Here is a 25,355-nt window from a genome sequence, read left to right as displayed (position 1 = left end):
TCTCTCTCTCTCTCTCTCCCCCCTTCCTCTCTCAAATCAATAAAAATGAGATAAAAACAAAAAGACACGAGAGGTCAGTCCGTTAAGTGCTGAGACTCTGGTTGGGCTCCCGGTGACTCCTGTCCTCCAGCCCAGCCCGGCAGGGCCCCCCGGCGCCGCACCTCGGCCCACGGAGGGCACGCAGCTCCGCGGGGACCGGGATGGGCACCAGGACGGGCACCGGGCCCAGCCGGGCCGGCGGCCGCCTGTCCCTCCCCTTAGCTGCAGCCAGGGAGGCTTTTGCAAAATAACGCTCAGCTCCCCTCCCCACTCGGCCTCGGGGTGTGGGCTGCCTCCCAGGATCGGTCGGCGGTTTTCGGCTGCGGAGGGTTGGGGGGCGTGCCTGGGAGCCGGTGCCGCCAGCAGCCCAGGCGTCACGGGTCCCGCCCCAGAGCGCGCACCGACAGCAGCGCCAGGGCCTCCCCGCGCCGCGCCCCGCGTGGGCCGGCGCTCGGGCCGCACGCACCTCGGAACCGCTGCAGGGCGCTCTCCCGCGCCGCGCAGTCCCCGAGCACCTCGGGCAGGCGGCCCAGCAGCGCGCGCGTCTCCGCGCTGTCGCCGAAAGCCTCGAAGGTGCCGCCGCGGGCCGGGGCCCCATCCTCCGGCGAGTCCTCCGGCGAGTCCTCCGCGGCGCCCGCGGCCGGCTCCTGATCCAGGCCCATCCTCGGCGCTGAGGCGGAGCCGCCCCTGTAAGTCGGCGGGATGCAGGGCGGACGACGCTGAGGCGACCAGGCTGAGAGCCGCGAGGCAGCGGCGGAGCGAGCGGCGGGCGCGGACCCCGCCCTGTGACCTCCGACCTCTCGCGCTGGGCCCGCTACGGTGCGCGCCGAGGAGCGGGGGCGGGGCCGGGAGAACCGCGCCCAGACGGCCTGCAGCCGGGGCGCGTGCGCAGTGGAGTCCGAGCGGGTCTGGGCCTGGGCCAGTGGAGGGGGCGGGTTCATGGGGGAGGGGCCTGGGCCAGTGGAGGGGGCGGGTTCATGGGGGAGGGGCCTGGGCCAGTGGAGGGGGCGGAGCCCATGGGGGAGGGGCCTGGGCCAGTGGAGGGGGCGGAGCCCATGGAGGCGGGGCCTGGGCCAGTGGAGGGGCGGAGTCCAGGAGTCTCACTGATTCTGCCCACAATGGCAGTTTGTATTTGAGACCGTCAGATGTTTGGAAGGAAGCGTTTGGGATGGACTTCTTTCTAGAAAGCTGTCAACAGGCTCCTCTGTCTGCGCTGGGAACAAATCCGGCTAGACAGTCGCACTTTACAGAAAAGGGACATTTGGCGCTGTACTGCTACGAACTAATGGGCAATTTTTCCAGAAGTAGCAATCACGTGGTCCCCTGACTTTAGAGACACACACATGGGTGGCCATGATGCCCTGAGACCCTGCCAGGCACTGCCTGTCCCCAGGCAGATACCTTCAACGGTGACAGCCCTGACATCCTGAACCAACAGGCCACGTGGACATCCCAACCCCCTGTACACCACAGACATCCCAGCTGTGGGGCACACCCCACTGCCCAAGGCTCTCTCCCAGCCTCCCGCCTCCTCCTTATCCAGAGAAAAACACACTGGCTGGGAAATGGGGAGACGTAGAGAGGCTGGGCAGTGGCTGCAGCCCAAATGCCAGTCCCCACAACTATTGGGGGCCCTTCCTTGCATCTGTCTCACCTTAAGGGTGGACTTGAAGCCTCCCCCACTCAGCCCCAGAGGTGCTCCTTAGGAAGTGGGCACAGCCCAGCTGGTGTGGATCAGTGGTTGAGCATCAGGAGGCCACGGTTCGATTCCTGGTCAGGGCACATGCCTGGGTTGCAGGCTCAATCCCCAGTGTGGGGTGTGCAGGAGGTAGCCAATCGATGATTCTCATCATTGATTTTTTTTCTCTCTCTCTCCCTTTCCCTTCCTCTCTGAAATCAATATATTAAAAATATTTTTTAGCCCTAGCTGGTTTGGCTCAGTGGATAGAGTGGTGGCCTTTGGACTAAAGGGTCTCAGGTTCAATTCCACTCAAGGGCACATGCCTGGGTTGTGGGCTTGATCCCCAGTAGGGGGTGTGCAGGAGACAGCCAGTCAATGAATCTCTCTCATCATTGATGTTTCTACCTCTCTCCCTCTCCCTTCCTCTCTGAAGTCAATTAAAATATATTTCTTTTTTAAAAAGTGGGGCACAACTCATGGTGCCCAACACTGCCTGAGCTAAAACAGGAGCCCCACGTCCACAGGACAATGGGGCACCATTTTCTGCCTAAGCAAACCCCAAACCTATGTGAGTTTCTATACAATTATGATGAAAACATCCAAACTTCAAACATCCCCCAGGCTGTGGTAGGCAAAGAGCCCGTTGGAGCCCTTTCAGGTGGTCTGGGCACCCTGTAAACCAGCCCAAGTGCACGGAGGGTGGAGACACAGTAAGACTCAGCGGTTCCGTCCCCGAAGGCCCCCCTGGCTTTATTAGCCCCTGCAGCCACCTCTGCTGTTGCTGCCCCTGGTATCTACTAAGCGGGCGGGCAGGTGGGCAGGGACACAGGTGGGCTGCTACTTGAGAAGCTTCCTCATGGTGCCCAGGGTCGGGCTCCTGTACTCCCTCCCAAAGTGGTTCCAGTGGTTCAGGTAGTTAAAGAGCTGGTAGAGCAGCTGCCGCTGGTCGAACCCTGGAGCCTTGGGGATCTTCCGGTGGTAGGCGGTGAAGAAGGACCTGGGGAAGCCGCCGAACATCAAGGCGATTGCCAGTTCAAACTCAGAATGGCCATAGAAGGATGCTGGGTCGTAGATAAGGGGTCCCGAGTCGTCCTCGGCCACGTTTCCTGACCAGAGATCCCCGTGAAGAAGTGCGGGGACAATCTCTAGGCCACGAAACAGATCCGGGATCTTCACCTAAGGAAATAATATTGGACACACAGTTATGGGACTTTGAGCCACGGTTTCCTCATGCAATACGGGGAACGAAGGCAAAGATGGCCTCGTGTTTGTTCAGTGTCAAAGCAAGCCCAGGGCAGTGGAACTTGGTCTAGAGACTCAGGCCCGAAGCTCCATGACACTAATGATTTACATATGGTGTCAAACCCCAGAGGTGATGGTTTTATCTCCTATAGAATAGGAATCATATAACCTGAACTGTATAACCTGAGTGAAGGTATTTTTTTTGTACCTAACTTAACAAACTTTTCCACTATTCTTTTATTTCACATCACATGCATCTGCACCTCTTTTGTATCCCATCGGTTACGTCATTAAAGAGTTAAATAAGCCCAGAGGGTGTGGCTCAGTGGTTGAGACTCGATTTCGGGATTCATCCCCAGTGGGGGGCGTGCAGGAGGCAACTGATCAATGAGTCTCTCTCATCATTGATGTTTCTATCGCTCTCTCTCTCTCTCCCTTCCTCTCTGAAATCAATAAAAAAATATTTTTTAAAGAGTTAAATAATAGCCAGAACCGATTTGGCTCAGTGGATAGAGCGTCGGCCTACGGACTCAAGGGTCCCGGGTTCGATTCCGGTCAAGGGCATGTACCTTGGTTGCGGGCACATCCCCAGTGGGGGGCGTGCAGGAGGCAGCTGATCGATATTTCTCTCTCATCGATGTTTCTGGCTCTCTATCCCTCTCCCTTCCTCTCTGTAAAAAATCAATAAAATATATTTAAAAAATAAAATAAAATAAATTCTTTAAAAAAAAGAGTTAAATAATAGTTCTTCAATGCATGCTCACTCTAGATTGACTTGAGAGTTCTGTTTTTCACATTTTGGGTGTTGCTTTGAAACCAGTCCCTCGGGCATCTTCTGCCCACATCTGCTCTAAGAAGTAAAACATTCATGCTTCGGCAGAAAAGGGTAAAAGTGGGCAAGAAAGTAATAGTAAATGCCACCTTTACGATCCCAGTACCTGTGTTTCACATGAGCAAAGACTGAGGTTTAAGAACCCAGTGACCTCAGGGCTGGAGAGGTACACTCAGGGGCCGAGGGTATGTCCTCCGGCCCCACCCCTCCCCGCTTCCCCATCAGGCCAAGAGGCGCCATGTGTCCTGGACTTGACCAGCTCCTCTCCGGGGCTCAGTGGTCCCAACTCCAGGGCCCCACACAAATGTGGTGGCTCACAGGGGGACAGCCCCTCTCGCAGAAAGCACCTGCTGTGCCCACCTGTAGCTGCGACCAGAGCTCTCGTGCCTCTCGATCAGCATAGTCCTTCTCAATGAGGTCCAGCTGCGCTTGGAGCCGGTGCCGGGTGAAGAAGGCCGACCAGTCGTCCTGCCACTCATTCACCTGGGCAGCAAGGGAAAGGAGGTGGATGCTGCAGGTGGTGGTCACAGGGCAGTTATACACGTGCTTTGCCTAAACCTTAGATCAACCGCTAAAAGAACACAGCCTCAGAGGGTGGGTGGGAGGTAATCAACCAAGGACCTTGTATGCATATATGCATGACCCATGGACGCAGAGAGGGTCAATGGGGGAAAGAGGGGGTCATAGGTAATACTTTCAACAATAAAGAAATACTTTTTTAAAAAAGAGATGCAAAGAGCTATTTGCCACCAAATAATCTTATCTAATAAAAGGGTAATTGCCGGGGTCCAGCCCCAGCGGGTCCAGGGGTCCCCAAAAGTGTAGACGGAGTCGGCGAAGAAGGAAGGACACGGAGACAGTGTTCAGTTGATCAGCAGCCTAGCCAGGATCTCCAGCCAAGTTCTGGTCTGGATCTCCAGCGAAGTTCTGCTTCAGATCTCCAGCCAGGTTCTGTGTCCATGTTCTCTTGCTAGGTTCTCCAGCCAGGTTCAGTCCAGGTTCTCCAGCCAGGTTCAGTCACCAGGTTCTAGTCAGGTTCTCTTGCCCATTTCTGTAGTCAGGTTCAGTCCAGGATCTTTTGCCATGTTCTCTCCAGCGAAGTTCTTCTGTCTCTAGTTCTGTGTGTTCTGTCTTCTTACATCTGTATTTATACCAGTTGATTCCAATCCTATCAATCTCTATTTCAAAGGTTAGGGCGTTTCTTATCTCCATTCCAGGGAGTAAAGATTATGTAGCTTAAGCATGATTGTTCATAGTTGAAGTGATTAATTACCCGCCTGGCACTTAGTTAAGAGGTTTTATTCCCTCCCTAACTTCAGGGGAAAATCCCTACCTGGGGAAACAACCTTTCTCCGAGAGGAGACCTTGGTTAAAACACATAGTGCCAAGAAGGTGAGCAAACATATTAAGAACAGTATGCCATATATGCCAGGTCCCTTGAAACAGCAAGGATGGACCGGATCCCGGCAAATTCCCCCTTTTTTATTTTTTAAAAGCAGGCATTAAAAAGAAAAACCCGAAATGCTCTCTTGTATCCATTTTAAGAGTAGGATTGGCGCTTTCCGCTATTACCTGAGTCCTGATCTATCACCCCAGGGAGAGCTTGCCAATCCTGCACTTTCCCGGGGTGGAAAGGCTGCAGTGGGGTTAAGGATAAGGCTCCTTGGGCCTACCTTCTCCCATGCCTCTACATTTACCTTTCCGGCACCTTTCCTTCCTCAGAAAAGCATGGACATATTTCTTGTATAAAATGTTCCATCTGACTGGGAGTAACCTTAACTCCTCTGCTAGCAAACATATGTGTTAAAAGATCAATACGGAGTCTTTTTTCTTTAGACTCAGTATGGCACATCTTCTTAATGTAAAGATCAATACAGAGTCTTCTTTCTTTGGACTCAGTATGGCACATCTTCTCACTCTAAGAATCAATACAGAGTCTGCTTTCTTTGGACTCAGTATGGCACATCTTCTCAATCTAAGTTCTGTACTATCCACCTTCTTACCCTACTTATCCTCTATAGGGGGGTCTGTAGCACCGTGGTGGAGTCCTATCCATCCCGAGTGTGGGGGTTCTCAATGGGGAGGACTTACCTAAGGGAATCCTGTTCTAGGGGTTCCCAAAGGTGTGGACGGAGTCAGCGAAGACTATCCACCCTATTCCTACGGTGGAGTCCGATCCGTCCCGAGTGTGGGGCGCTTACCTAGGGGTCCCTGTTCGGGCGCCAGATGCCGGGGTCCAACCCCAGCGGTTCCAGGGGTCCCCAAAGGCGTAGATGGAGTCGGCTAAGAAGGAATGACATGGAGGCAGCATTCAGTTCATCAGCAGCCTAGCCAGGATCTCTAGCCAGGATCTCCAGCCAAGTTCTGGTCTGGATCTCCAGCGAAGTTCTGGTTAGGATCTCCAGCCAGGTTCTGTGTCCATGTTCTCTTGCTAGGTTCTCCAGCCAGGTTCTGTCCAGGTTCTCCAGCCAGGTTCAGTCACCAGGTTCTAGTCAGGTTCTCTTGCCAATTTCTGTAGTCAGGTTCAGTCCAGGATCTTTTGCCATGTTCTCTCGCTAGGTTCTGTCTCTAGGTTCTAAGGCCAGTTTTTGTCCAGGAACTTTTGCCATGTTCTCTCCAGTGAAGTTCTTCTGTCTCTAGAGAACGTTCTGTGTAGGTTCTGTGCCTAGGTTCCATCTCTCTTGGTTCCGTATTCTAAGTTCTGTGTCTTGCTGTCTTATTACATCTGTATTTATACCAGTTGATTCAATCCTATCAATCTCTATTACAAAGGTTAGGGCGTTTCTTATCTCCATTCCAGGGAGTAAAGATTATGTAGCTTAAGCATGATTGTTCATAGTTAAAGTGATTAATTACCCGCCTGGCACTTAGTTAAGAGGTTTTATTCCCTCCCTAGCTTCAGGGGAAAATCCCTACCTGGGGAAACAACCTTTCTCAGAGACCTTGGTTAAAACACATAGTGCCAAGAAGGTGAGCAAACATATTAAGAACAGTATGCCATATATGCCAGGTCCCTTGAAACAGCAAGCATGGACCGGCTCCCGGCAGGTAATATGCAAATAGACTGAATGGCAGAACAACTGAACAACCAATCAAAGCGTAATATGCTACTGATATGCTAAGGCTGCTCAACTGCTCACTATGTCATGCACTGACCATCAGGGGGCAGACAGTCGACCAGTCAACCAGTCGCTATGACATGCACTGACCACCAAGGGGCAGATGCTTACTGCTGGGGTCTGGCCTATCGGGACTAAGCAAGATGGGCCGGACACACCCTTGGAGCCCTCCTGCAGTCCTTCCCCACCCCAATCGTGCACCAGAGGGGTCCCTCAGCCTGGCCTGTGCCCTCTGGCAACTGGGACCCCTCAGGGGATGTCGGAAAGCTGGTTTCAGCCCGATCCTGCAGGCCACTCCCCTTGGGAGGGCACCAGACGCAGAGCTCATGGCTGGTGAGCGCTGGGCATGAGCCTGCGGCAGGCACAGTGGGGCCAGGATGAGCGGGAGCAGCAGGTAGGAGCTGCAGGCAGCATTGGACTGCGGGTTTCGGCCTGACCCCTACAGGCCACCCAGAGGGACCCCACCCATGCACGAATTTGTGCACTGGGCCTCTAGTAATAATAATAATAAAATTGAATGCAACATGTTCATAATTTCATATGTATTATTTATGATGTTATATTACTTTCTTAAAGTAAAATAAATAAAACTAAGAAATTAAAATAAATAAATCCTATATAACAAAAGCCTAATATGCAAATGGTCCCCCTGACCAGGAGTTTGACCGGGGCAGGGCTGGCGGTGGTGGCAGGTGGCTGGGGGAAGGGAGTGCCCTGGCCGGCAGCCAGCAGCTGCTAGGGACCCTACCCATGCACGAATTTCATGCACTGGGCCTCTAGTAAATAAATAAAAGAACACAGCAATCTGGAAACAGGCCTAGTGCCCATCAATAGATGAGTGGATTTAAAAAAGCTGTAGTACATTTGCACCATGGAATACTGTGCAGCAGGAAAAAGGATCTCTTATCCTTTGAGGCAGCATGGAGGGACCTGGAGAGTATTATGCTAAGTGAACTAAGTCCCAGGGCCTTCTTGTTCTCGCATGAGGAGGTGGGCTGGGTTGTCCTCCCATCTCCCTTTCCTGGCAGGGCTGCAGTTGACCTAAGTTGGCTTGTTGATCCTATAGTTTGAAGGAGCATTCAAGGGCTACCTGTGCCCCTCACAGACCATCCCTTCTCATCTACTTCAGACCTTAGGGTTCTTGAAAAGCCACTGTATGAGGTCAACCAAGTCTTTGGAGACCCCACAGCTCTTAAACTCACCATCTAAAGCAGGTGACAAGCCACACTCAGCCACACTTGTCGGGACCACTATGACTGTGCTGGCTCCACTCAGCCTGTGCCCTCCTGAAATATGGCCTTCACACCTGCTGTTCCCTCTGCTTAGAGCGCTCTTCCACCTGCCCCACGGCTTCCCACCACCAAGCTCAATGCCCTCACCCCAGGTATCACAGCTCACCCTTTGCTTTTGGGAATCTCCCTGGTGCACTGGGACTGGCACACTGTCACATACAAGGGAAGGGGTGCCCAACATGAGGGTGTAGGGAACAGCCCTCAGCTAAGCAAGCACTTGCATCCTAACCCTGATACTCACCTGCGGGATGAAGCCACAGCACGTCACCGTGTGGAAGCCGAACTTGGTCACATGCTGGGGCTCAGCATCCTCGGCCCTCCGGCCTGTCAACAGGAAGAGATGTGGTCTTTCCTCTAAATGCCAGACCCCACAGAGTCAGGACAGGCCTGGCTGCACCGCTGGAAGGTGGGTGATAGGAGAATGGACCACTCCCATTAGCAATTAGGTAGCACGTGAGTCAGCCAGGACACAGCCTCAGCACACCAGACAGCAGGGCTGGGTATAAAAGAGGTCAGGAGCCAATTCTACTTGCTTATGAACGCCATCAAATTCCTACTTAACAGCCCTAACCGGTTTGGCTCAGTGGGTAGAGCATTGGCCTGCGGACTCAAGGGTCCCGGGTTTGATTCCGGTCAAGGGCATGTACCTTGGTTGCGGGCACATCCCCAGTAGGGGGTGTGCAGGAGGCAGCTGATCAATGTTTCTATCTCATCAATGTTTCTAACTCCCTATCCCTCTCCCTTCCTCTCTGCAAAAAATGAATAAAATATATATTTTTTTAAAAAATAAAATAAAAAAATTCCTATTTAACAATCTCATTTTCACACTGAGTGTAGAGGGAGATCCTCTACAGGCGTTCAATCCAACCTGTTACGAAAATGTCACCCTGGCCTGGTGGGTCAAGGGCGCACGAAGGCAATCTGAACGCACCCACTGTGTTCGCCTCCTCCCTCAACTTGTCCCCGAGCTTCTGGTTGTAAAGGTGCAAATCTGCCACCTGTTCTCCAAGTCTCCAAGCCTGACTGCGGAGAGAAGAAATGCAGCCATTAAAGTAAGAAATAGCAACAATCTGCCAGTACGCTGTTTTAGGAATATTTTAATACCTAAAAACTACTCTCCATGCCATGACAAGTGAAAATAAACGGCAGGCAGCGACCCTTTCCAGAAAACAGTGTAAAATCACCAAGAGTGGGGAAGCAGGTAGGCACCCACAGAAGCTTTAAGAAGTACTGAGAATTACAAGACAAATGTTCAAAAGGTAACATTAAGTTAAAAACCATCTCCCAGGGGACTCTTTCCCCCTCCCCACGTGGGAGTCTGTGCTAGATCTTCGGTAAATTTCCACTTTTGCTATAAAAACAAACAAATGAACAAAAAACCATCTCCCCGTTTTGGTGGGGTTGTTTAAATATTTTTTTTTTTTATTGATTTCAGAGAGGGAGAGGGAGGAACATCAATGATGACAGAGAATCTTTGCTTGGCTTCCTCCTGCACGCCCCCTACTGGAGATTGAGCCCACAACCCAGGCATGTGCCCTGACCAGGAATCAGACTGGGAATCAAACCATGGTTCATAAGTTGACGCTCAACCACTGAGCCAGACCAGCCAGGCTCATCATTGATGTTTCTCTCTCTCTCCCTCTCCCTTCCCCTCTGAAATCAACAAAATACCAGAAGAAAAAGAATGACAGGTGGGAACCCTGCCCCTGGTAACTCTACCGAGTTATGTGGGCAGCTCAGCAAGAGGCTGCTCTCTCTCTCTCACACACACACACACACACACACTCACTCTCTCTCTCTCTCTCTCTCTCTCTCTCTTACCTGTTCAAGCTCCTCATCTTCAGATGCTCCATCACGAAGGCTGCCCCACCCCCGGGCAGGTCGATAACCTTGATGGGCCGAGGGGCCCGCACCATGCCCGTGCTCCGGAGGGCCTCCAGGCTTGCCACCTCCCCCTCAAACATCTGCCGGGCCTGTGTCCAGAACACCACATGAGCTCCCACTCCAGCAGGGGCCTCTGCAGCCAGGCTGTGGCTCACAACCTTCCACAGAAGCCACCACACGGGGTCATAAGCACCCAGGACCACTAGTTACTGAAAATGGGGTTCCTGTGGGTGGGGCTTATCATTCTGGGACATTTGGGTTCTGAAATCAGACTCCTCAGCAGTTCTGGGTGCCCAAGGAGCAGGGGTGCTGGGTCAGCCCCCACCCCTTGTCCACCCAGGCATGGACAGTGCTGCAGGGTGTCTGAAGGGGTCTCTCTGGCAGCACCCCGCCTCTGCTGGGTACATGCACTGTGGTTAAGTCTCTCCACTTGTTTTTTTGTTTTGAAATTGATTTCAAAGAGGATGGGAGAGGGAGAGAGAAAGAAACATCAATGATGAGAGAGAATCATTGATCAACTGCCTCCTGCACACCCCACTGGGGATGGAGTCCAAAAACCAGAGAATTGGACCGTGACCTTCTGGTTCATAGGTCGACGCTCAACCACTGAGCCACACCGGCCGGGCTAACTCTCCGCTTGTCAAGTGTTGTTGTATTATCCGTGTGTGTTTAACAGATATAGGGTAAGCAGGAGATGAAAACCAGATCCAAACACAAGCAGGGCCTGTGAGTAGAGGGGCCTGGAGTCTGGCCCTTGGGGTGCCTGGGAGTCCTGGCTACCTTCCTGCCTCTTCACACCTGGTGAAGAGGATGGGACCTTGGGGAAACCTGAGCTCAGAGCTGGGGCAGGAGAGTGGCAGAAGCAGCCCAGGTCTCCAAGCCTCACCTCCCCCATGCTTGGTGGGTGGAGACATTAAACCAAACAACAGAAAACTCACGCACGCACGGGGTAAAAGGACCAGAATTAATCCTGCAGCGGGTAAAATCCTGCAGGGGACCCCGCAGAACATGCTGGAGCCCTGTGGCCTGCAGGTGTCCGGTTCAAGGCCGCAGGCTGACACGGGGGCAGTGGCGCCAGGCCTGACGCAGGAAAGGCCACTCCTCGTGCCCGCGCCCCCTGCCCCGCGTCCCCTTCCGCGCGCCCCATCTCCTTTATCCGCCCCCTCTCCCCTTACCACGCTCTCGCTCTCTCCGTTCCCCGCCTTTCCCACCCTCTCCCCCTCTCCAGTCCCCTCACCTGAGCCCTGCGGTTGACCTTGACAAACACAGGCCCCGCGTCAGTGTCGTAGGAGTGCCCCTCGCTGATGCAGCCCCCGCCAGAGCGCCCCAGGGCGCGCAGGGTCGCGGTGCGCAGCTCCGAGCGCAGCAGCTGCTCCATGGGGGCGGGGACACTCGGAACACGGGGACCAGGGGGAGCCAGGGGGACGCAAAGAGGGACTCAGGATGGTGCCGACTGCCCAGCCAGGGACGCGAGCTCGCCACTGCCCAGGCCGCTGTGCACGGGGAAGGCGACTGGTCCGCAGGGCCAGCGGGCTCTGAACGCCCGAGCTCCCGCCTCCCAGGCTCCGCCTCCCGGGAGGGGTGAGGAGGGAGGCGGGAGGGAGAGAGGGAGGGAGAGGAGGAAGGGGGGAAGGGAAAAAGGGAGGGGGGAGGGTAGAGCGAGGACGTATCCCAAGGGGGGACAGAGCTGGGCGGCGCTCTCCCAGGCGTCTGCAGAGTTAGTGTGCCTGGACAGTCCAGGTTGGGGGTTCACCCACTGGGGGCGCTCACAGGGTCCTAGAGGTAGGGCCTGACCTCCCTGCACAGAGGTCCCAGGAGCCCTCCCAGGACTGGAACCCCTCCCACTCAGCAGGCTACTGGACACAGCCCTGGAGTGGCCCAGTCAGAGGCCTGGCTAGGTCTCCCACTGACCAGACAAGGCTGGGGGTCTCAACCACGTCCTGCCAGGCCCCGGCACTGCCCAGTGGCCCCACAGCTGGCCTTGCCTTTGCTCATCAGGGCACCTGGTGCCCATCAGCAATAGATAGAGGCAGCTCTGGAGCTTCTGATACCAGGCAAGGCGCTGACCCCACCCACGTGGGACTCCTGATTACAGAGACCACAGCGATGGGGAGGAACTTTAACTATTTTTTAAAATATTTTTATTGATTTCAGAGAGGAAGGGAGAGGGAGAGATAGAAACATCAACGATGAGAGAGAATCATCAATTAGCTGCCTTCTGAACACCCCACACTAAGGATCGAGCATAAAACCCGGGCGTGTGCCTTGACTGAGAATTGAACTGTGACCTCCTGGTTCATAGGTCAACACTAAACCACTGAGCCACACCAGCTGGACTTTATTTTCTTTATTTACCGTTTGACTGTCTATACCTTATACCACAGTGCAACATAGACATTACACTAAGTTATTATGACAAATCTTTTTTTAAAATATATTTTTATTGATTTCAGAGAGGAAGGGAGAGGGAGAGATAGAAACATCAGTTCAGTTAAGTGCCACCTGCCTCTGTGCCTCTCGCCCTCCCTCTCCTTGGGCTGCACTCTCACCTGCGGCCTCCCCCCCAGGTGCCGCTGTGGGTGTCTCCCTGTGCTTGTTAACAGCTGGGGAGAGCTCGGGCCCAGCTCTGAGCTCTCCCAGGGCCCAGTGGTGCTGCCTAGGCGTGAGGTCCAGGGCCCAGGGGGCTGCTGGGGGCAGAGCCAGCCGTTCCCAGCACCTGGCACAGCACCCAAGAGGAGTCTCTTGGGAGGGGGTTTGGGCCATCCTCCTGGTCTGAGAGCCCAGCGGCCTGTCACTTTCTCGGGTGACCAGGAACAGGGGAGGCTGCCTCCCCTACCTCAGCCTCTCGGAACGCAGAGGGGCCTGTGAGCGACCCCAATCCCCCGGCACCGGGAGCCAGAAGGCGTCCCTTCCTCTCACCGCGGGCTCCAATCGATGTGCTTCTCTCACATCAGTGTTTCTCGGTCTTCCCTCTCTCTTCCACTCTCTCTAAAAATCAATGGAGCCTGGCCGGTTTGGCTCAGGGAATAGAGCGTCGGCCCGCGGACTGAAGGGTCCCAGGTTCGATTCCGGTCAAGGGCATGTACCTTGGTTGTGGGCACATCCCTACTGGGGGGCGTGCAGGAGGCAGCTGATCGATCTCTTTCATCGATGTTTATGGCTCTCTATCCCTCTCCCTTCTTCTCTGTAAAAAATAAATAAAATATATTTCAAAAAAAATAAAAATCAATGGAAAATATCCTCAGTAAGGATTTAAAAAATAAATGATAAAAAATTTTAGAAAAACAGTACAACAGCACATGTGACATCGTCAGAAGCTGGCTCAGCACCCTTTCCCTCGGAGACAGTTTCCCCAGGATCAGGAAAAATAAGCTAAAATCTCAGCACATAGTAGTCTAGGAATTACTAGGTTTGACCATTCGACAACCAGAAGCTCTTAAAGTCACAGTCCTCTCTCCCTTCCCACAGAAGCCAGAACTCTGAAAGCATCGTTCTGCTTCCGAATTACACAGAGGGGCCCCTGTGCATAGAAACACAAAGCAGAGGAGAAAGAATGAATCTATCCTCCCCACCAGCCTCCGGGAGACCACCGGAGTCCTAACACTGGTGCTCCCAGTCCCACCCCAGACCCAGTCGGTGGTCACAAGTGGGCTTCTTCCTCAAAACGCAATCCGACAGTTGCTTTCAACATCCCTTCAATGTTCACAAATCTCGCAGGGTGACGAGGAACAGCAGTTAAATTGCATCTGAGTCAAATATTAGAAAGTCCTCAGGCTACACCTGCCCTTAGTTTGAAGCTCTTCTCTTATTTAACAAAGTCAAAGAAAAAATTTTCTCTTTAAGAAACAATTTATTAGAGTAACACATTACAAAGGCTTCTTGGCAAATATCTAGGAAAAACACTGAATTATGGTTTAAATGAGGGAAATGGTGCCTTGCATCATAGAAACCACTGAAAAGTTTGCACAAAAGCATGTTAACATCAATGCCATTCATGACCGTTCCTCACCCCTGCAAGATGAAGGGGGGAAACACTGGCTTAGTGCGAGCATCTCTGAAGCAAAGGAATGACACTCGGCAAGCTAAGAGAGCGGCAGGCCAGGGGGGTGTGAAGTCGATTCAGTGGCTCCTGAATCTACTGAGGACAACCCGGAAGCTGGCAGTTTGGCCACTCCCCAAATCATCTCCAGACCTGCTCAGCCGGCGGCTGGTCCAGAGGTCACACAGAAAACAAAGGGAATGTGCTCAGTTTGGGGAATGGTCATTGTAAGATGCTCCTCGTAAGACGGTTTCGTGCCTAGAATACACTCAGCCATTGAGTAGCATCATCCTGAACTCGAATCATTCCTGGAGGCGAGACGGGAGGGGATGGTGGGAAGGTGCCCGCGGCAGCAGTGCATGGCGCACTGGCCACTTCCCTTCTCTACCTTTGGGGCAGTTGTTTGGTTTGACATGGCCCCACACTGCGAGGCCCCTCTGTTCACATTACTAGTACGGTTTATCCAACTACGAAGTCTAACGAAATGTACAGCTTTAGGACGACAACACCTCTCTTCTGAGACATTACATACTTTCCAAGGCTTGGAAAGTTGGTCTGAAGCCTCTCCAGGTGTGTGAAGAAATGGGACAGGACCCCTGAAGAAGAGGACTGTGGGGGAACAGAGGGTTAGGACCTGGTACATCTGAACCTAAGGCTCCGGCAGGCTCCTCGCACAGGCCTCCCTCCGGAGCAGAGCGAGCTCACTAGATGAGGTTCCTCATGATGTTGAGGGAGGACCCTCTGTACCCTGATCCGAAATGATTCCAGTGGTTCAAATAGTGGAAGAGCTGATACAACTTCAGGCGCTTCTCAAATCCGGGGGCCTTGGGGATCTTGTTGTGGTAGGCAGAGTAGAAGGTGCTACTAAAGCCCCCAAACATGCCGGCTATTGCCAGCTCATATTCCGAGTGGCCGTAGAAGGAGGCTGGGTCAAAGATGATGGGCCCAGAGGAATCCTCTGCTACGTTTCCTCCCCAGAGGTCTCCGTGGAGCAGGGCTGGGACGATGTCCAGATCAAGGAACAGATCAGGGATCTTCAACTGCGAGGAAGAAAGGCAGCCTCAGCGAAACGAGTGACGCATGTGGGAAGGGTGCACGCTTTCCCACGTGTGGCTGCGCGTGGCCGTGCATGGCTCAGGCAGGGTGCAGGGACACGTACCGCCATCTGATTGGCCAAGCCCACCCACCTCCTATCAGACACACATCTCAGTGCTGTACCTGGCTCGCCACCTCTCCCTGGTGGGGCTGCAGGGCATGGTGGGCACAGGGCGCAGCGGGGCTCTCTCACCTGCAGAGCAGACCAGAGCTCGAGGGCATCTCTGTCCCCAGACCCCTTCGCCAGCATGTCCATCTGGGGCTGGATGCGCTGCTGGGCATAGAATGTAACCCAGTCCTTCTGCCAGTCATTCACCTGCACAAGCGACAGCAAAGGAGAAAGCCGAGCTCAGAGGCACATGCCAGGGCTGAAGGAGGTACCCCGAAGTGGAAAGACTGATTGCTTGAGACCCCGCTGCAGGGATGGGGGTGGAGGGTGGGGGGTGGGAGCTGATGGTACCCCCGGGGCCTTGTGGACAGGTAGCTTAGAGCCTACCCCAGAAGCAGTGGGAAGCAAGGGGCCATTCCATGCAGAGCAACAGGGTCCCCTCTGACGAGCTCTGGGATGTTTTTCTTTTTTTAAACTTATCTTTATTGTTGAAAGTATTACAAATGTCTCCTTTTTCCCCCACTGACACCCTCCACTCTGTTCCCGCCCCCTCCCCAGGCCTTCACGCACTGTTGTCTGTGTCCGCCGGCTATTCGGCTATTCGTACATGCATACGAGTTCTTTGGTTCATCTCTTCCTGCCTTGGGATGTTTTCTTTCGATCTATACTCACACAGGAGCACAGAGGCCAGAGCTGGCTGGCCTTCTCTGACCCTGTGGCTCACTTCTGTCCATCCACCTGGCCATAGAGGACCCCTCTTTGGCCCCTCCCAAGCAGCTGGCACTGCCCTCTCAAGAGTGGTAACATGGGAAGTCACGTGGAACCCTGTTCAAAAAGACCGCTGAGAGAGGACATCCAGGCCACAGGTGCTGACGATGGGGGTGGGAACAAGACAGACATACACAAGAGCAGGCAGCCCAGGGGCAGTATGTGACGCCAATGACAGAGAATCACACTCACAAAATGCACTCACTCACACTCAGACACGTACTCTCACACAAATGCGCCCTGACACATGTGCACACAACCAGCCAGCAAGGTACAGGTGGGAGAGAGAGGAGCAGAGCCAGCTGAGACACCCCAGAGCAGCATGGAACAGGAGGCGCAGCTATCAGCCACCTGCCACCCCATGCAAGTTCCTGGACAACCTCCAAAACATTTCAGAATCAGAATAGTGTCTACTGCACCCCCGTGCCCACCACAAAATCCCCGAAAGTTTTCTACAGCAGATCCCTTCCAAGGAGCCACCTGCCTTTTTCTGAGCGCACATCCACCACCCTAACCACTCTGCGTTTGCGAGGTGTCAAGGAGAATTCCCAGGGGAGCCACCCGTAAAATCATAAAACTGAAAGTTACCATCCCTTTTCATTATGCTACCTTTGAGAGCTTACTATTTAAAATAAAACATTTAAAAGTTTTCTAATTTTTACCCACCTTGAAATACAGCATCCTAACTTGCTGGCCTTCTCTGTCTCTCTGAGCTTACACAGCCCATGAGGGGTAAAGCTCATGTCAACCTCTTAAAAATTAGCACAGAAAGAAAGGGAGCAAAGACTTACTAAACTTCACCAAAAAGGGAGAGGTGTGCTTTCCCAGCTGTTTCTGAACAGCTTTCCCACTTGGGAGACAGGAAAATGCAGGTGTCACTCACCTGGGGGAGATATCCACAACACGTCACCACGTCAAACCCAAACTGGTCTACGAAGGGCCGTTCCGCCTGCCCACCTCCTCTCCCTTGGAAGCAAAAGAAAAACAGGACAGACGACTAGTTGCCTTGCTCCCTCGGCCCTGCCTTGGAGCTCAGCGTAGCTGGAGACCTGATGTCAGCGTGCCTTCTCCTCCTGAGTCCCATCCAGAGACAAACAGGGCCTGGTCTCCACCGACCCTCAGGACCCAGAACCAGAGCCTGCTCTGTCCCACTTCACAGTCAAGCCATCCGCTGCTTTCTAGGAGAGACACCAGACGGTGCCCAGAGGACGCCCAGACAGAATGGCTCGCAGCTGCCATTTGTGGCAGACAAACTGCGTTCACTGTGCTCACCGCACCCCAAACATGCATCGTGGGGTTGACATTCCTTTCCTTTGGCATCAACGCAGGTCTGACCCTCACTCACGTGGCTGTGGCATAACCCCACCCAGACACCCATAAGAGCCCAGTGTCCTCCTCGAGGTGGGGTCCCTCTTGGCCCACAAGATGTCATACCCACTCTGCTGGCCTCCTTCTGCAGCGTCTCTCCACGCCTTTTATTCTCTAGGTGCAGATCTGCTAGCTGGGCTCCAAGCTTGGCAGCATGGCTGTGAAACCAAAGGGCAGCAACTGAACACGTGACACAAAACAGGATAGTACATCCACCTGAAGGGCTCAGGCCACACAAAGGAAGTCACACATTTTGAGGATAGAAAGTCTGTTTTGGTGAAGCAAGAGGGAGATGATGGGCCCTCATTAGTGGACGGTCTTTCGCAGCCTCATCTGAGCTTGCAGCCAAGTCCTCTGTGAGCATCTCACCTGGAGAGTCCCTTCCTGTTGCCTTTGGCTTGCCGGGTGCTCATTACGTGTGGGTGGCGGGTCCCTTGTATCACATCCACAAAGTTATACCCAAGTGCAAGCTTCGGGTGTGGAGCAACCACTCAGAAGAAAACCAAAGCCAACCAGAGGGGACGGTGCCGAGGCGTACCTGCTCAGATACCGCATGTCCAAGTGCTCCATCACCAGCATACTGCTGCCTCCCGGGGCATCCAGGACCTTGATGGGTTTGGGCACTTTCACTGTGTCTGTTTCCAGGATGGCAGTTAAACTGGCCATCTCACCTTCAAACATTCTTCTAGCCTGTCAGGGAAATTAAAGGCAGAGGGGAGGAGAGCAAGATCACTTCTGGAAAGGCTCCGGTAGACAAGTGTCTCAGGCATTACAATTCTAAACCAAGGCTACCCTGACTGCAGTCAACAGACAGACAGCTTTTTCGGCTTTTCCGTAAAGCAGATTATACGTCCTGAAGCTGCACAGGAGTAGATGGTACTTTGCAGCGTTGGACTATATTGTGATGCTATCGTTGAGTCCAAACCCCCTCCAGATGGTAAGAAGTCAGCTACTGATATTCCACTAAGTGCCTGGTGCAGGGCTGGGCTGTGTACGTGGTCACCCTCGGTAGCACCTCAAACACAGTCCTGTCCCACAGCAGCCACAGAACCAGCTCACACCGGCCTTACCCTAGTCCTAACAAGATGTGACTGTTTTCCAGGGACTACAGAACAAACCTGCATGTCATACTCAAGTATGCCCAAAGGAGAGAATTCTGACTTTCAATGATACCCAGAACCGAAGTGTGTGCCCCCCCACCGCCACCCAACCGCCACCACGGAACCAAAGGCCTGGGACTTGACTGGAACTCGGTCACTGGTCCCCTATCCAGGACCCAGTGCTGCAGCCTTCAATTGAAACCTGCCGGGCAGCACTTCCGCAGCCCGGCCCGTCCTTCCCTAACCCCTGAAATTTCACCCAAACCCACAACTGGGGAGACAGATTTGAGCCTTGTCTCATTGCCGGCTGACTGCAATAAAGCCTTTTCTTTTATCCAAAGCCAATGTCATAGCATTGGCTTCTGTGCACATTGGGCAGCAAGTCCTTGCTTGGTAACAACACCTGACCCCGCAGGTGCAGGTGGCCTCTGGTCTGCATGCCAGGAACCTGTGGTCACTTTTCACCTGAATGGACCACCAAGCTCTAGGGCCTCTCCTACCTGGCACTGGAAACTGTATCATCTTGAACACCTTTTCCATCCTAGTCCAAAAGGCCTTGTTCCCCCTGGACTGCAGTGACCATCCTCCCCTGGTCTCCTGCTCACCAAACTGAAGCCATCCTTCCGGAAGGCAAATCCACCCTGAGCCACCGCCCTGCCCCGATCCTGCATGTCCCACCGGATGACCCTGCCCACTCTCCCATCTCACCCAGGGCCCCTACCTAGGCTCCACTCCTTACACTGACATGCACACGCCCTTGTGCTCCTGGGTACAGCCTTCCTTTACCGTCTTAAAGATCGCCTGCCTCCTCCAGCCTCGAAGCCTCCACACAGCGTCACTCTGCTTGGAACACTAACCCCACCTTTTGCCAAGTCTGCTCCCTCCTGTCAGGGGCTCATCCAGTCTCCTGCTGATGGGCAGCTGGGCTTCCAGTTTGGGGCTATGACAAACAGTGCTGCATGGACATTCTTCTACACGTTCTCATAGTCACTAATTCTGTGGCCTTGGGCAAGTGGCTTAAGCTCTCTGTGCCTCAGTTTCCTCATCCGTAAAATGGGGTTAATAATGGTACCAATATCATGGGCTTGCTGCCATGATTAACTAAGTTAGCAGCTAACACATAATCCACGCTAAACACTTGATAAATATTATTATTATACTGCCGTCAAGAGCTACAGTCACTGAGGAGAACGCTAAGAACAGTGTCCTGCCCTGGCCGGGTAGCTCAGTTGGTTAGAGTGTCATCCCTACGCCAAGGCTGTGGGCTCCAACCCTGGTCAGGCTCACACAGGAATCATTCGATGAATGCACAAGTGGCACAACAAAGTGAAGTTCCTCTCAAACCAATAACAATTTAAAAAAGAACTGTGTGTTAAGAAGAATTCTCAGAGCAGAGAAGATAGAGAGAGAGACTGGGCCCTGCTGTGCTTGTCCTAAGCGCGGGTTTGAAGGAAAGGGGATGGTTTCCACGCAGGCAGCGGTGACGGAGGCTGTGGCCAAGGCTCCCTCCCTCCCGGGTCCTCCTGTCCGCCGCCCTGGAGCATGGACTGCGCCCGGGTCCTCCTGTCCGCCGCCCTGGAGCGTGGACTGCGCCCGGGTCCTCCTGTCCGCCGCCCTGGAGCGTGGACTGCGCCCGGGTCCTCCTGTCCGCCGCCCTGGGGAACGGTCCCCCACGCCCGGCTTAGGCGACGGGCTGGTGCCACGAGCGGGAGAAGCCACCCGGCCCGCGGCGGGCGGTGAGCACCACCAGGAGGCGGCCACGCACGCGGGGCATCGCAGGCTGAGAAGGGCACCCCAGAGGCGTTTCCTAGGAGCCCGGGGGGGGGGGGGGCGCGGACATGTCCACCTGCTACAGGGAAGCAGAGAAGAAAGCGCGGAAGGCTTTCCTGCCTGGAGACCTAACCCCCGGAGAGGGTGGCGGGAGGGGGGCCCTCGGGCGGGACCAGGCCTCCGAGAGAGAGAGAGAGAGAGAGAGAGAGAGAGAGAGAGAGAGAGAGAGAGAGAGAGAGAGAGAGACTCTGCGCCCGGGCCTCCAGACCCAGAATGGGAACGCGGGTGTTTGCTGCTCGGGCCGCCGCTGCGTCTGTGCGGGGCCCGCAGCCCACGAGCGAGCAGCGCCGGTTCCGCTCCATGACTCCGGGGCGGGCCCTCCGGACCCGAGGAGCCAGGCTCCTGCTGCGGGTCCTGGTTCAGCGCCGGCGCCCTCGTCCACCCGCACAGGGAAGGTTCTGGACGGACGACCACCCCTGGGGTTTAGGGGCCACACAGGGCTGAGCTGGCGGTGCCGACCACTAGCGCCCAGAAACGGCCGGACGGTAAGGCCGGGTCACCAAGTGCCCCGGGAGGCCACGGGCAGCGCCGGCCCCGCCCGCCCCGCCCCGCCCCCAGGCAGGGCCCCGCCGAGCCTCTCCCCCGCCCTCAGGCCCCGGCTGCGGACCCCGCCCCCGCCCTCTCGGCCCGCCCGGCTCGCGGCGGCCCTGACCTCCGGCTGGGCGTTCACTTTCACAAACACGCGTCCTCTGTCCGTGTCGTAACTCTGACCCTGGCTAATGCACCCGCCCCCTGAGTGGCCCGTGGCCTTGACGGAGCCGCAGCCCAACTCCCGCCTCAGCAGCTCCTCCATGTTCCCTGCGGACTCGCCTCAGGCGACCCCGGGACGCCCGCGACAGCGCGGAGAGGCCTGGGGACTAGGCGAGGCGCCGTTACGTCACGAAGGGGCGGGGCCTGCTGAACGCGCCGGGATTGGGTGAGAGGCGGGGCGACGCCAGGTTGGGGGCGGGGCCTGGATGACGCTCAGGGATTGGGCGAGAGGCTGGGTGACGCCAGGTGGAGGCGGGGCTCTGCCGGGCTGGGGCGGGGTGACGCCGGCTGGGGGCGGGACCTGGAGGCTCCGGTGGTCTCAGAATAAAGTCTGGCCCGGCCGGTGTGGCCCAGTGGTTGACCACTGACCTATGAACCAGGAGGTCAGGGTTTGATTCCGGTCCGGGCACATGCCCGGGTGGCGGGCTCGATCCCCAGGAGGGGGCGTGCAGGAGGCAGCCGATCAGTGATCCTCTCTCATCATTGATGTTTCTATCTCTATCCCTCTCCCTGCCTCTCTCTAAAGTCAATAAAAACATATTTTTAAAGGAGAGAGAGAGAGATACCACACTAGCTCAACATTATTCCCAAGCAAGTCTCTCTCCTTGACCACGGAGTAGGATTTCCAGTTCCCCCCAACGCCGAGTTTGAGGGTGGAGGGTGCGGGCACCTGACCGCTGGAGCCAGGTCTCCGATCGGGCTGTCGGGACAGACCCGGCTCGAACCCAGCTCCGCCTTCCACCTTCTCCACTCGGGCCGGTCTGGTGTGAACTACCCTGAGGATGGGCTGCTGTCTGTGGGGGTGAGAAGGGACAGTGCGGGCTGCCAGGAGGGGGCCTGAGACCGACACAAACTTTGTAGGCTTGTCACACCCCGGCCAGAGGCTACGGAAGGGGGCGTGGCTTGACGGAGAGGGGCGGAGCCTTGGCTGGTGTGGGCGTGGCGTGGGCGGAGCATTGGTGGGCGGGGCATGGGGAGGGCAGGGGCGGAGTGTGGCGCGGGGTGAAAGTCTGGCGCGAAACCTGCATTACGTGGATTTCCTGCGGCCGTGATACTAGAATCGGTGAGGTTACAGTTTTGCTTAAAATAGTTTTTCTTTCTATATCGGAAGAACAACTGGCACCTTGACTGTGAATTCTTAGTGAGTCATCAGCAAATATACACCCAGTGTGAGAGTCTCATCAGCTGTCCGTTTCTATTTACTTTCCGACAGCAGGGGAGAGAAATCAGGAGTTCATTGGTGTGTGCAAGTGCCTGGGGCTTGAGAGAAAATATGATCAGTCCCTTTTTAGTTCTTAAGTCTATTTTTATGTGAGCATCAGAGAAAGAAACTAAAGAAATGCTTTTCCAGTGAGGTAGCGTGGCCGAGCGGTCTAAGGCGCTGGATTAAGAAATGCTTTTCCATAGTCAAATGGGAAACAGATTTCCTGTTATGTGAGGAGATCCCTTGTGTGTCGCCCAGAGATGGCAGACATTTCTCTTCTCCCCCACCTTCCACAGTAGGTGGTCCAGTTGTGCCCTAGGCCTGACATCCTATGTTGTGATGGAGTCTGGTGGTTCCAGACAAAAATGGCAGGACAAAAATCTCTCTTCTCCCTCGATAAATTATCACAAGAACCTAAAACAAAGGGGCAATCACAGGGTACGCAGACAAAAAGTAAGAATACACACAGCAGACCCAGTTGTTGCCGTATGTGTATGGGTAGCAGCGTCTACTGCAGGCACTGGGACCCTATGCCTGGGGACAGCAGTGGAGCATTCCAGAGTGGGCACACCGCTGTTCCTGATGGACTCCTTGGGTGGGGAAATCCAATATGCCCTTCACATCACCCCCACCCCTCCAGGTCCCCAGTGGGACTGAGCCCAGGTGTCTGAGGCAGTCTTAATAGCTATGAAAATGTAAGTGGCTGCAGATGTCCCCAATCTACAGCAAGATGGGTGTGAGCCCCGAAAAGACACAGCCCTCAGTGGGTTCTCTGACCTCACCCACCCACCCTCTCCTCCCTGTGGCTTGAGCTCTCCCCACCCCATCATCCTCCCACAGGGCTGATGAACCACAACCACCGGCAATAAATAAAAACAGCCCATATATGTCACCGTTCTCAAATCAAATGATTCTCGTTTTTAACTTACATTTTTAAAATATTTTAATTCTAAAAATGATTTCAGGAAGCATGGGGAACAATGAAGGAGGAAAATTATTTCAGGGTCTCTGAATAGTGCTTTTTGTCCAGTCCAATAAGGTAAGTAAAGGTTCATAACAGAAATGTTTTAGGAAACCAAGGTGATGAAAATAACATTCAACCTGAAAAATGTTGAATTTTCACCCTCCAGGAAAAAGACTCAGAAAACAGATTGGAAAAACCAAAATAATAGAATCAAGTTATGCTCATTAGATCCCACTTTTAGTAGCAGAAACACTCAGTATACGCAACATAAAAACAATTCTTAATCACTTACTCAGCACCTGTCATTTGCCAGGCACTGTGTTAGGTACTTTACAATCATGATTTCAAATTCTGAAAACCATTCTTGGGTAGATGGTTAAAGCTGTTTTTTGAAACAGAAGAAAATGAAGCTCATTAAAGTTTAATGACTCATCTAAAGCATCATAGAGCTGGTAGGTATTAGAACTAGGTTTTGGATCCAAGTTTTCTTCCACACCACACAGCACCCGCCATAAGGAAAACTAGCAGAATAAATTGCTCTTAGTATTTTATCCAAATTTCATTTGTAAAATCCCAGACGTGGCCAGCTATTCTCATACAGCAATACCTACCTTTCTAGTATTAATAAGAAAACCTGCTGTGTTCTTACCATGCGTTCAGACAACAGTGTTATCACAGATTACAATAAGCTATTCTTGTCCTCAATTCCAACGATTTAGAATCTTTTACTGAAAATCTTTTACTGAAGCCCTCTGATTAAAATATAAAACACGATATTCTATTTAGTAACAAACACCAACACCTGAAATGCCATTTTTGAACCATTTCTGCTTCATAAGAATCCAGCCTGCATTTGTCCGTATTAAACAAGAGGTCCCTGGAGAGATCGCAGTGTTGACCAAATGCAATATGATGGCGGAGCCTCCACAGACACAGGAAACGAAGCTAGGCCCTTCCACACAGCCATATGTCCTTGCGGTGATTTCATTTTAAGTCAATGTCTCTTCGTGTCGCATATATTCCCCAATGTCTTCTTGATGAAATACCACAATCGCCATGGGGTCTACTTTCCTACAGTCTGTGTAGACTTTGCTGCCACCCCAAAACCCAAGGGGATGTCTGCCATGGAGCACACGACCACTCCCTGTACTGAGATGCGTTTTCAGTGATTTCGACCCAGTCCAGATTTTAACAAGTGATTCCCATGCAGGAAGGACTGCTCTGCTCCAGGCTTTATCCACACTTGGTACTTGGCATAGGGTGCAAGGTAATCCAGAGCTATGATGTGCAACCGGAATTTGTGGGTCTTAGTGAATTTTCCGAAGCAAATCCCCAGCGACACCAGCCTGTCACCAGAGATGTTGGCGACCAACTTCAAGATCTTTTCACTCACGTAGTACACCCGGTCGGTCGTTGTGCAGCCTGAAACAGTACGTGCTGTTGGGCCTACCGACCAGCAGCTGAAGGTTCTCCCGGATGGTATGAGCAAGCAAAAGGAGGACTGGAGGCCGCGTCCGAATGGAGGGGTCCAGCTCCTCAAATGATTCTTTAAAAAAAAAATCAGCTCTAGCCAGTTTGACTCAGTGGATAGAGCGTAGGCCTGCGGACTCAAGGGTCGCGGGTTTGCTTCCTGGTCAGGGCACATGCCCGGGTTGCTCCCCAGTAGAGGGCGTGCAGGAAGCAGCCAATCAATGATTCTCATCATTGATATTTCTATCTCTCTCTCCTCCCTTCCTCTCTGAAATCAATAAAAATATATACATATTTAAAAATCAAATGATTCTTGGCGTATTTTGACCCAGTAGGGAAAGAAAATGTGATGATACAGAAGTGAAAGTGGGCGGGCATTCGCACGAAGATGTAATTGAGATTAACAACCATCTACCTGGTCAGCACTCCAGAGCGGAAGGCAGGCCCAGGCCTGAAGACCGTGGCGCTCTGGACCGGGAGGGAGCCCGGAGCTGGAGGGTCCCCCCTTGTCCCCTTCTCCAGCACCTGCACAGACACGTGCACACGTGCACAGGCGCGCGAGCACACAC

The 25,355-nt window shown here is 53.8% G+C and overlaps 3 protein-coding genes and 1 pseudogene across 7 annotated transcripts in view; all 4 read right to left on the bottom strand.

Moving 5' to 3' along the window:
- TBCD (tubulin folding cofactor D) overlaps positions 1-846 on the bottom strand; it is a 100,795-nt gene extending 99,949 nt beyond the window's left edge. For 2 of the 4 annotated variants that reach the window (XR_004966774.1, XM_036303629.1), the window contains exon 1: positions 506-846. Coding sequence is in view for 3 of the 4 variants with exons in the window: in XM_036303629.1 (XP_036159522.1) it covers positions 506-701 (196 nt within the window). In the remaining variant the exon portion in view is untranslated. The remainder of the gene's footprint in view (positions 1-505) is intronic. The other 2 variants (XM_036303626.1, XM_036303627.1) reach the window with 2 other exon arrangements.
- Positions 847-2,444: 1,598 nt separating this feature from the next.
- On the bottom strand, positions 2,445-11,641 carry FN3K (fructosamine 3 kinase). 2 transcript variants are annotated; one of them, XM_036303837.1, is made up of 6 exons: positions 11,327-11,639; positions 10,027-10,178; positions 9,137-9,228; positions 8,447-8,529; positions 4,155-4,277; positions 2,445-2,896 (listed from the first exon to the last, which is right to left on the bottom strand). In XM_036303837.1, exons 1-6 carry the CDS (start codon positions 11,465-11,467, stop codon positions 2,558-2,560), a joined length of 930 nt encoding a protein of 309 aa, XP_036159730.1. In that variant the 5' UTR covers positions 11,468-11,639; the 3' UTR covers positions 2,445-2,557. The 2 variants fall into 2 exon arrangements, with proteins under 2 accessions (XP_036159730.1, XP_036159731.1); XM_036303838.1 differs by lacking the exon at positions 4,155-4,277 and having other exon boundaries at positions 11,327-11,641.
- A 2,282-nt stretch (positions 11,642-13,923) lies between these two features.
- LOC118653124 (fructosamine 3 kinase related protein) lies at positions 13,924-21,266 on the bottom strand. The gene is made up of 6 exons (XM_036303757.1): positions 21,051-21,266; positions 18,007-18,158; positions 17,535-17,626; positions 16,984-17,066; positions 15,417-15,539; positions 13,924-15,168 (listed from the first exon to the last, which is right to left on the bottom strand). The coding sequence occupies exons 1-6, from the start codon at positions 21,189-21,191 to the stop codon at positions 14,833-14,835; spliced, it is 927 nt and encodes a 308-aa protein (XP_036159650.1). The 5' UTR covers positions 21,192-21,266; the 3' UTR covers positions 13,924-14,832.
- Positions 21,267-23,320: 2,054 nt separating this feature from the next.
- On the bottom strand, positions 23,321-24,896 carry LOC118653123 (annotated as a pseudogene).
- Positions 24,897-25,355: the final 459 nt, after the last annotated feature.

This window comes from Myotis myotis, unplaced genomic scaffold, assembly GCF_014108235.1.
Source record: "Myotis myotis isolate mMyoMyo1 unplaced genomic scaffold, mMyoMyo1.p scaffold_m19_p_38, whole genome shotgun sequence".
Lineage (NCBI taxonomy): Eukaryota > Metazoa > Chordata > Mammalia > Chiroptera > Vespertilionidae > Myotis > Myotis myotis.
The sequence above is the reverse complement of the archived record's forward strand: the minus strand, read 5'-3'. Positions and strand labels throughout refer to the sequence as shown.

Excerpts from the sequence above, each read along its gene's own strand:
- LOC118653124 (XM_036303757.1), bottom strand. The coding sequence starts at position 21,191 with ATGGAGGAGCTGCTGAGGCGGGAGTTGGGCTGCGGCTCCGTCAAGGCC. Across the intron at positions 17,067-17,534 it reads GAAGGAGGCCAGCAGAGTGG|GGAGAGGAGGTGGGCAGGCG; the intron begins GTATGACATCTT and ends TTTGCTTCCAAG. Across the intron at positions 15,540-16,983 it reads GTTGTGGATATCTCCCCCAG|GTGAATGACTGGCAGAAGGA; the intron begins GTGAGTGACACC and ends TCGCTTGTGCAG.
- FN3K (XM_036303837.1), bottom strand. The coding sequence starts at position 11,467 with ATGGAGCAGCTGCTGCGCTCGGAGCTGCGCACCGCGACCCTGCGCGCC. Across the intron at positions 10,179-11,326 it reads AGGTCAACCGCAGGGCTCAG|GCCCGGCAGATGTTTGAGGG; the intron begins GTGAGGGGACTG and ends TTCTGGACACAG. Across the intron at positions 2,897-4,154 it reads AGCTCTGGTCGCAGCTACAG|GTGAAGATCCCGGATCTGTT; the intron begins GTGGGCACAGCA and ends TTATTTCCTTAG.